General features: G+C 38.4%; 1 protein-coding gene and 1 long non-coding RNA gene across 3 annotated transcripts in view; one reads left to right on the forward strand and one right to left on the reverse strand.

Moving 5' to 3' along the window:
* The first annotated feature begins 132 nt into the window (after positions 1-132).
* Positions 133-10,328, forward strand: part of LOC106939414 (eukaryotic translation initiation factor 4E type 3-like) — a 14,882-nt gene continuing 4,686 nt past the window's right edge. Inside the window, exons 1-6 of one of the 2 annotated variants that reach the window (XM_015021801.1) lie at positions 133-464; positions 4,828-4,900; positions 8,315-8,409; positions 8,546-8,606; positions 8,689-8,755; positions 8,852-9,007. In XM_015021801.1, coding sequence (XP_014877287.1) covers positions 280-464; positions 4,828-4,900; positions 8,315-8,409; positions 8,546-8,606; positions 8,689-8,755; positions 8,852-9,007 — 637 coding nt within the window. In that variant the 5' untranslated portion in view covers positions 133-279. The other variant, XM_015021802.1, reaches the window with a different exon arrangement.
* The window catches only part of LOC106939415 (uncharacterized), a 9,054-nt gene continuing 3,437 nt past the window's right edge, over positions 4,712-10,328 (reverse strand). Inside the window, exons 2-3 of the long non-coding RNA XR_001422837.1 lie at positions 9,797-10,288; positions 4,712-4,723 (exon numbers count right to left, since the gene is read on the reverse strand). This is a non-coding gene — a long non-coding RNA (uncharacterized LOC106939415). The remainder of the gene's footprint in view (positions 4,724-9,796; positions 10,289-10,328) is intronic.

Here is a 10,328-nt window from a genome sequence, read left to right on the forward strand (position 1 = left end):
TTGGACACGGATTAAAAAATTCCTGTGAGTTTATTTCTTTGAAAAAAAAAAAAAAAAAAAAAAAGTGGAAGAGTGAGTCCTTGCTATTTTTATGTAGTCTTTGGGGTGGACCAACTGCGACGTTCCTACCCAATGACGTCAAGACGTTCGCGGTTGGTGGGCGGAAAAGCGGTAGTGTGTTTCTGTACTTGCAGATAAAGCTTAAACCGAACCGGTTCGTCTTATCTGGAGGCTATACCCAGAACACATAGCGAAGCCCACGGTTTGTCTCCAGCGGTAATGGCGGTTCCCGCGGGTCAGACGGATGTCCAGATGGACAGAGGCGTCCTGAGCGACCAGACAGTTCCCTCTGAGAACAACATTGACATCGACGAGAAAGAGTTGGAAAACATCACAAAGAAACAGCGAGAAGGCGACACGATGACGCTGCCTCTTCACTCGCCCTGGACCTTTTGGCTCGACAGGTATCATTTAGAGTTTATTCGCCGTGTCTTGGTGTTAGGAGCCCCGGGACGAACGGGGAAAACAGCAGGCAAGGCCACCGTTTTACAGGCCTCCAGGAGCGAAACGTAGCAGGAGAAATATTCGCCTTTAAGGCTTCTTTGACCATTTTTTTGGTTTCCTATCCCAAAACCCTGCTAGGTTGTGCAACTGAAGACTTTTACTTTTGTCTATAGAAATGGGTCCTACGCAGCACAGTGGAGCTGAAGGGGACCCCTCTGTATTATCCCGCTGTCCATCTGAAGTTACTTTGCGTTATCCAGCAGGGGGACCGGGAAGATTTTGGGCTGAAACAGACACTGTCGTCTTCTATAAATAAAGCCAGTTTTCCTCCTTTTTCACGTTGCTAAACCAGTACTTATTTGGTTGGAATGCCGTGTTGTCATATAAAGACTTGCCTTAGCGTAAAGGGCCTTCCTTTTTCCATCCATTTTTTGCCATTTAGAGCTCATATGCTAATATGTATTGTAGGGATGGGTAATATGGACTTACATTTTTATAATTATATCTTGTGGTTCTATGGTGATAATTTAAATGGCTGACTGACAGCAATCATATTCCCACAAACACGTGTTTGTACAAATACTGCTCTTGAAAAACATTCCTATTTGTAAAAAGGATCTTTTGAACAACACTTGAATAAAAGTGTGATTTATATCAATTTTAAGAGGAATTTACTGTGACATCGATAAATCAAAATCTTAAAAGAAATTTATCACAATAAATATTATAGTACAATAAATGCTCACCCTTGATATATTTGAGTATGTTAATAATACTGCAGTACCAGTGTTAATCTTCATTAGAATTTAAAGCGAGAATGTTTTCTTGCATTACTATGCCATTTCTATTAGATCACTTGACAAAGGTCTCAAAACAAAGAAAATTTATTGGAATAACTTCTCGGACAATTTATCATCCAACTAAAAGTGTTATTGTGTTAGGCCTCCCTCTTACAACATTATTCTCATAATTAAAAAAAACCAAGAAACAAAAACAGAATTTTAAGAGGCTGGTCTAAATACGCTGTCATATTCAAGCAGAGTTTAGGTTAATTATTTTGACTAAATCTATAAAATTGAGATGAAAAAGTAAGGATTGTTAATAAATGTGCATAAACATTTTGAACAGCTCTTTTTTCAAGTAAAGTAAAAAAACAACCTTGAATGCTTTGTTTCTGCTATTACTAACTTTAAAAAAAAAAAAATATGCTAAAGTGCTGTTGACTGATGTATACACTCACCGACCACTTTATTAAGTGCACCTGTCCAAATGCTCATTGTTGATTCAGCCAATCACAAGGCAGCAACTCAATGCTGCAGTTCAAACTGAGCGTCAGAATGGGGAAGAAAGTTGATTTAAGAGACTCTGAATGTGGCATGGTTGTTTGTATCAGATGGGCTGGTCTGAGTATTTCAGAATCTGCTGATCTACTGGGATTTTCATGCACAACTATCTCGAGGGTTTACAGAGAATGGTCCAAAAACGAGAAAATATCTTTGTTTTCTAAAGTTCTGTGGGCAAAAATGCCTTGTTGATGCCAGAGGTCAGAGGAGAATGGCTAGACTGGTTCAATAGATAGAACGGCAACAGTAACTCAAATAACCACTCGTTACAACCGAGGTATGCAGAAAAGGATCTCTGAACGCACAAGATGTTGAACCTTGAGGTGGATGGGCTACAGCAGCAGAAGACCACACCAGGTGCCACTGCTGTCAGGTAAGAACAGGAAACTGAGGCTACAATTCACACAGGCTCACCAAAATTGGACAATAGAATATTGGAAAAACGTTACCTGTTCTGATGAGTCTCGATTTCTGCTGCGACATTCGGATGGTAGGGTCAGAATTTGGCATCAACAAAATGAAAGCATGGATCCATCCTGCCTTGTATCCATGGTTCAGACTAGTGGTGGTGCAGTGGTGTAGGGGATATTTTCCTGGCACACTTTGGGCCCATTAGTACTAATTGAGCATCGTATCAATGCCACCTGAGTAGTGTTGCTGAGCATGTCCATCCCTTTATGACCATAGTGTACCCATCTTTTGATGGCTATTTCCAGCAGGATAACATGCCATGTCATAAAGCATGAATCATCTCAGACTGTTTTCTTGAACACAAGCTCACTGAACTCAAATGGCCTCCATAATCAATAGATCTCAGTCCAACAGAGCACCTTTGGCATGTGGTGGAACGAGAGATTCAAATCATGGATGTGCAGCCGACAAATCTGGAGCAACTGCGTGATGCTGTCAATATGGAGCAGACTCTGAGGAATCTTTCCAGTACCTGGTTGAATCTGTCACAATGGATTAAGGCAAGAAGACGAAGCTGAAGTTGGTTTCTGATTCCAGCTTCTGATTTGGGAAATGGCTAAAGGGTGATTCCACCTAATTTTTCACTACCGTCCGCATTTTTAATCGACTAGTTTAAAAACTACAACATCTAGACTCTTCAAACCTGGACTCGATTATTCTGCTCTAATAGCAGAATATTTAGAACGATGTTTGTGATTTGTGAAACTTTTATCTGATTTGTGAAACTTCAAAAAAGGGTGATTTCACGACTTTTTTTTATTTTTATCTTGGTCACACTTAGAACTTCTCTAATTCCAGAACTACAATACCTAGACTCTTCAAACCTGGACCAGATTATTTTCAACTAGTAGCAGAATATTTAAAACCGTGTTTGGGATTCGTGAAACCTTTTTCTGATTTGTGAAACTTCACTTAACAGACTGCTGCAGAAGATCTGAAGAAGACCCTACCAACTCTTTGAAGAATTGATGAGTTACACCAACATTTAATTTCCCATTGGGATTAATAAAGTGGTTTTGAATTAGAATTGAATTTAAATTTGAAAAACACTGCATGGAACAAGTGTGAATAGTAATCTGATCTTTAGTGAAGTTTCACAAATCACGTAAAGGTTTCACAAATCCCAAACATGGATTAAAAATATTCTGCTATTAGAGCAGAATAATATAGTCCAGGCTTGAAGAGTTTAGGTGTTGTAGTTTTGGAATTAGAGCAATTCTAATATGAACTAGATGCAAAAAAGGGTAAAAATGTCATTTTATTAAAGTTTCAGAGAAAAAAAAACCCTTTCAGCTCCAATGGAGGAACAGAGAATGAGAGAAGTGCTCTTTCTGCAACCCAGGATGACTATAGATAATCAGTTATATGCTCAGCAGTAAATATAGATCAAAAAATGTTTCACAAATCACAAACATGGTTTTAAATATTTTTGCTTTTAGTTCAAAATAATTTAGTCTAGGTTTGAAGAGTCTAGGTGTTGTAGTTTTGGAATTAGAGCAGATCTCGTGTGACAGAGACCGAAAAAAGGGTAAAAATGACCCTTTATTGCAGTTTCACAAATCCCAAACGTGGTTATAAATATTCTGCTATTAGAGCAAAATAATCCAGTCCAGATTTGAAGTGTCTAGTATTGTAGTTTTGGAGCTGGAGCAGCTCTCATGTGACCAAGAACCAAAAAAGGTCTGAAATCAACTCTTATTGAAGTTTCACAAATCAGAGAAAAGTTTCACAAATCACAAACATGGTTCTAAATATTCTTCTATTAGAACAGAATAATCTAGTCCAGGTTTGAAGAGTGTAGATGTTGTAGTTTTTAAACTAGAGTCGATTAACGATGCGGAAGGTAGTGAAAAATTAGGTGGAATCACCCTGTAGTCATTTCACGAATCGGAAGCCAGAATTGGAAACCAACTTCAGCTTTGTGGCAAAAAGGGGATCCAACCCAGTATTAGCAAGGCGTACCTAATAAAGTGGCCGGTGAGTGTATATTGTAGTCCTTCAGGGTTCTGTGTTCAGACTTGTTCTGATTCCATTTTTTTTTTCACATTAGTTGAATGGATAAAACACATTTTAGCAGCCATTAAACCAGATGGACTTAAGGAGTTTGCTTAACCAGTCAATGTTGTTAGAAAATTAATCTAAATCTCTGACCTGAAACTAATTTCTTCCTCTCGAGACATATTTCAAAATTAAGAGCCGTGGGGTCAGAACATCAAATTGGAGGCTGTTAGTCTTTTATTTCCTCTGGTTAGTCTATCATTGTCCCCAGAAAAAAATCTAGTTAAATTCAGCAGCAATACTCTCAAACTGACCAACCATTGCAGTTCTTTTAATTTCTCCACGCTGGTGTTTTTAGAATTCAAAGATGCAAGTCTATATTTACTGCTGAGCATATAACTGATTATCTATAATCGTCCCGGGTTGCAGAAAGAGCACTTCTCTCATTCTCTGTTCCTCCATTGGAGCTGAAAGGGTTTTTTTTGTTTTTTTTCTGTCCTTGTCGTTCCAGGTCATTACCAGGGACGACAGCTGCAGAGTGTGAATCCAACCTAAAGAAGATCTACACTGTGCAAACTGTTCAGGTGAGACTTAAAGAACTCGGTCCTCTAAAGAGGAAAGAGATCAGGAACACGACTGGACTGACTGTCCGACTCATTTAGGAAGAGACCCCCTGACGGGTCCCCAAGCATGCTGGGCTGCAGTCAGCTGATTGGACAAGATGATGGGTGTTCGTGCTAGTGGTCGGTAGTCATTGAGACTGCTAATGTTCTTTATTTGCTTAGGGATGATGGTGGAGGACTTTAAGCATGGTGGAATGGACCACTAGGTGAGGGACTAGCATAGGCGCCAGAACAGGGGGGGCCAGGGGCCATTGCCCCCCCCCACACACACACTTTACGGTCCTGCCTTGCCTGCACGTCTGCTGGTCCCGCCAAACATTTACAGAGACTGCACACAACTCTGACAATCTGTGACTGACACCTCTCTGTGTTTATATGCAGACAGAGGTACAGATAAAACCTACAGCACTGAGATCTGGACCAAATCTAAGGCTCCAGATCATAACAGTCACCCAAAGGTTTACCCACATGCGGCAGCTTCGGGTTGGGTTGGGATCTGGAACCGGTCTGACGTCTGAAAAAAGGTTTTGACTCTGATCCGGTCCAGGTCTGAACTAATTCTGCTTAAAAATTAAATGAGATTTCTGTATTTGTCACCATTTATAGAACTGTGATGATGTTTTCTTTCTAATGGCGTTGGGATGAAAAAAAAAGACATCGGGCCCACATGTCCGTTTACGGGTCGGACCAAATGCTCACCCACACTTTGCCCAGAGCAGATAATTTTTGCTTAGGTCGAAAAATAATTGCATGAATTTTTTCCCCCCCTTTTGCTCTTCCAAAAGCCAAACAGTCATCAGTATCCATAAATATCGATGGTTACTGACGGTTTTCAGTAAATAACAAGCACATTAAAGTTTATTTATGGTGTTTTTCATTTTGTTTTCAATGTAAAAATATTGTCAGCAGTCTGGCTGGTTATCTCTCCCACTCAGATCATCTATTTCCCGCACAATTTGTGGAACATGCAGCAAATATAATCTGCGCTGCCTTTTGGTTTTAGACCCACAGCATCCAGATCGCTGCTGCGCCGTAACGTGATGATGGCTGGAACTATTAGGTTGTCCTGCTGCTCTAAATTGGCATTGCTGGAGGATATTTGACATCTATTTTATTATTGTTTTTTTAATGTTACAAATATTTGACCAGACGTGATTTTTGTCATATCTATCTATCCTCGACATAGTTGTATTACGTGTATTTTGGACTTGTAATAAGTAGATAAACACAAGGGCGCCCGCAGCTGTACTGCTGAACGCACTGTGTGTACCTGGAGAGCTTTTTATTTTTTTTAAAGTAAAACAGAAAAGAATAATGTTATTGCTCAGTTTACTTTCTAAATTTAGAAAATGTACTTTTCTAGATTCTAAATTTGGTGTGTTGGCGCTTTTTCTGTAAGCTAAAAATGAATGAACAGAGTTTGAATCCTCCCGTAGTTCTAAGAGCGGTCGTTTGGATCCTACCAGAGCTTTTTACCGTGTGCGCGGTTCTGGCGGGTCATTGGTTTATGAGCTTTTTGTGTGTGTGTGTGGTTTGGTGAACTGAAGAGCTGACAGGTCTCCTGGTTGGACAACTGTTTAGCCCGCTACTGGTGTGTTCACACCAATGATGTAATGATGACAAAACATTCATGCGGACACTGTGTTTTAATACCGTCGATCTGTATTCAGCAGTTCTTAGATCGGCTGCAGGCATTTATCTGTCTTTTACGCTTTTCCAGACTCCAGTTTTGAAAATGGAATAAAGTCCATTCTGCCATCTAAATACACTGTGTAAAGCTGCTTTCTGCATGTTCCCCACTGACAACTTAAAAAAAAAAAAAAATTCTGATTATTTTCCACCAAATCTCTATGACCACAGTGCATTTAATAGCAAACAATCATAAAATCTAGTCAGACTGCAGCGCATAGACCCAGAAAAGTTGTTCTCCAGGTAAGGGATATTTACTGTTTACTTTGGGACAAATTGTGACAAACCCACTGAATTGATTGACAGGTGCCATCATATCAATGGAACAAATGCGCGGCTGACAGTCAAAGTGCGTAACAGAAGTGACGAAACACCCCATGGCCCTCCCACCTCAAAAATGAATCCGGCGCTGCTGGGGACTAGATGCTGGTAAAAACTCAGAATCTATAAACCCATTTTCACAGTGTGTGAAAATGACTAAAATTACCAAAAGTTACCAAAACATGAGACGGAAACGTCCGTAGCTTCAACAGCTCCGTTGTAGACCCCCACAATGAAGCCAGGAGAGAGAAAAAACATGGATGGACATGTTGGATTTTTCCTGCTGTGACATTGCCAAGGTCTGGCTTTGTTGAACAAAGTTGAGCAGAAGCTGCAGTAAGATAATAGAGTGTGATTTTTAAAGCTGCATTTGCACACAACTAACTCAACTGGAAGGTGAAGTTCCAGTAAGGCCCGCTTCATATTGAAATTAAGCTTGAAAAATTCTGGGAAACTCTGCACCCGACAGCTGGGCTCGCCTTTGGTATTTATGTGTGGAAAACAAACAGCTTGTGACATTCTTTCATACTTTTAGTGTGTGCTTCTAGCTGGCTTCACATTGATATGCTCTTGACTATATATGTACAGAATCACTGGAAACTAAACTTGATAGAAATTTCAAATGCACAATTTTATGAGACTTTACCTGCAATAATCATGAAATTTGTTACAGGATGGCTCAATCTTTCCTCTTGCAGACATGGCATTTCATTTAAAGCTTTATCCAGAAGACTTCAGCGACAACGTTTTCAGTTTTTTTGCTTAAAAAAATTTATTTGGTTCCCAGAAAAGAAATAACCCAAAGAATTCAGACTTTTCATTTTAGGAAAAAAAATTCAGTGGTCCTAATCCTCTTCTGCCGGACATTTCATTGCACTTATGTCTTTGCATGAGATGATTACCATGATCTAAAAGTTAGGATTTCAAATTTGCTAAAAATATTTATTTATACATATCATTCAGTTTTAAACCTTTTTAAATGAATCCAAAAGAAGTTGGTGGAGTGACAGGAGTTAATGACTCTCTGGATGTATAGAGCATAAAATAACCATTTCTTCTCCCTCCCCCCACCTGTTACTATGCGCTGCAAGTCAGCTGGCAGCTGTGAAGATTATTTTTTGAAAGTTCTGGCTCTGTAAGTCTAAAAATATCTTAAACATATTTGTCATATTTAGAGATTGTTAAAGACTCTGAAGTGTACAAGCAGCCACAGGGCATATGGATGGAAAAATGTGATTCTGTGACAGTAAGGCAAAGTTTGTCCAGCAGAGTGCGCTGCTGTACAAGTCACAAGATCAGAGTTTGACTATGAAAAATCCAGAACTGATATTAATTTATTGATTTTATTTGGTTTTATGCTTGAAGATGTTCTGGAGTGTGTATAACAACATCCCTCCTGTCACCGCCCTGCCTTTGAGATGTAGCTACCACTTAATGCGTGGTGAAAGGAGGCCACTATGGTGAGTCCACATAGTATTAAAGACATCAGCAGCTTCTTACAGTGACTAACTTGTTTTCAATTATGTAAATATGACATATTTAGCTAAAAATGCAATCTCTGTTGGGATTTTTGACTTTGATCTTCTACACCACCAGGGAGGAAGAAAGCAACGCAAAAGGAGGGGTATGGAAAATGAAAATCCCAAAAGAAAACAGTGTAAGCGCTGCCCACGGTTTACCTACTTTTCTTCTCCTAACAGGAATGTATTAGTGATGAGTTTCTCTGCTTTATGTCTCAGTCTACAGTTTGGAAAGAGTTGTTACTTGCTACTATCGGGGAGCAGTTTGCAGATTACTGCACATCAGGTACAGTAGGATAATTTAATAAATAAAAACAAGATTAAAGATGTTTTGTTGGATCCTCTGCAAACAGTTTTCCTGTTTTCCTCTTCCATTTTTCAGATGATGAGGTTGTCGGCGTCAGTGTTAGTGTTCGAGATCGGGAGGATGTTGTACAAATATGGAACAGAGATGCAACGCTTGCCGACAAAGCGAGTATTTTGGGGAAAGTCTATGAGCTGCTCCCGTATACATCATTTAAGGCAGTTTTTTATAAGCGTAAGTGTGTATGTATATATATATAAATATATATATATATATATATATACATGTATAAATGTAAACATATATGCTTATATTTATATAAATTTATTTTCTTCAAGTTGTGTGAAAAATGCATTGGTAAATAAAACTGTTAAAAGGTTTGCCTAGCTAATTCACTATAATTCAACAGTCCTTCAAATCAAATCCTCGGTTTGTGCACATAGTCTTCGTTAAAAAAAAGCTTATTCTGATGACGGCTTTGCAATGGTCCTTAAATATTTGTTTCTGTGAAAAGAGGTGATGTCGCACTGTGAGAGGAAGAGCCGTTTGTTTAGTACAGCTCTGCCAATAAACAGGATTTCACAATAATTTCAAAACTTAAGACAAAATTATGACTAAGTTGACATTTTAAACTGCCTGTAGCATTGCACGTTAGTTTATAGGGATAGTTATAATTAGCATCAAATTTTGATTGTTTTTCATTTTTACCTTCTCAACAACAAACTCAATGTTTTAAAGAAACTAGCCAAGCAGTTTGATTTCTGAAAAAAAGGATGTGTAAGTCACTGTGAATCCAAAACATAAAAAGGGTTGTTTGCCTAATTAAAAAAAAACAAAAATAAAACAATATCTTACACATTTTTTAATTTCATCATCAGGAAGAGGGTATAGCTGACTCCTGCTTTATTTTGCCCTTCTTAATAAAAATGAGTGCCTTGGTCTGTTATTTAGTAAAATGTAACTGGTTACATTTTACTAAATAACACTAAATGTTATTTAGTGAATGTACTAAATAACATTTACTAATAACATAGTGTAACTTAGTTACACTATGTTTAAAAAAAATATTATTTTCCAAATGTCTCCCATAAGTAAAATTTGCATCCTAGCATTTTTTAAAAAGTGTATCTAAAAACTTTGGGCAGATGGGGCGCATGAAATTGTTTTGAGATCTGCAAATGGCCCCTGAGCTGCACTTTCAACACTCTTGTCCTAATTAAAGTGGCATCCTATGAATGAAGAGCCAACATTCCTCCATAGAAAACTTAATGTTGTTCTTCCTCTCACTTAATACTGATTGTTCTTCCCTCAGAGTTTTGTCAATCTCACTGTGCTGAATTGTGGTGCGTTCACTGACCAGACAAATATGATTATTTTTGCCCATCAAGTTTACTGATTCCTGTTGCTAGCTGACTTTTTACCCCATTTGAGACATTGCCTGATTTTTTTTGTCATGTCCTGACACTTAAACCTGCTTGATTTACAAAAAATCAAAAAAAAAAAAAAAAAAAATCCCTTTAACTCCAGTCTAAACAAAATTTCCCCTTTGTAGCTG

This window comes from Poecilia latipinna, unplaced genomic scaffold (assembly GCF_001443285.1).
Source record: "Poecilia latipinna isolate Pla-1442-1.1 unplaced genomic scaffold, P_latipinna-1.0 Scaffold2865, whole genome shotgun sequence".
NCBI classification, from domain to species: Eukaryota; Metazoa; Chordata; class Actinopteri; order Cyprinodontiformes; family Poeciliidae; genus Poecilia; species Poecilia latipinna.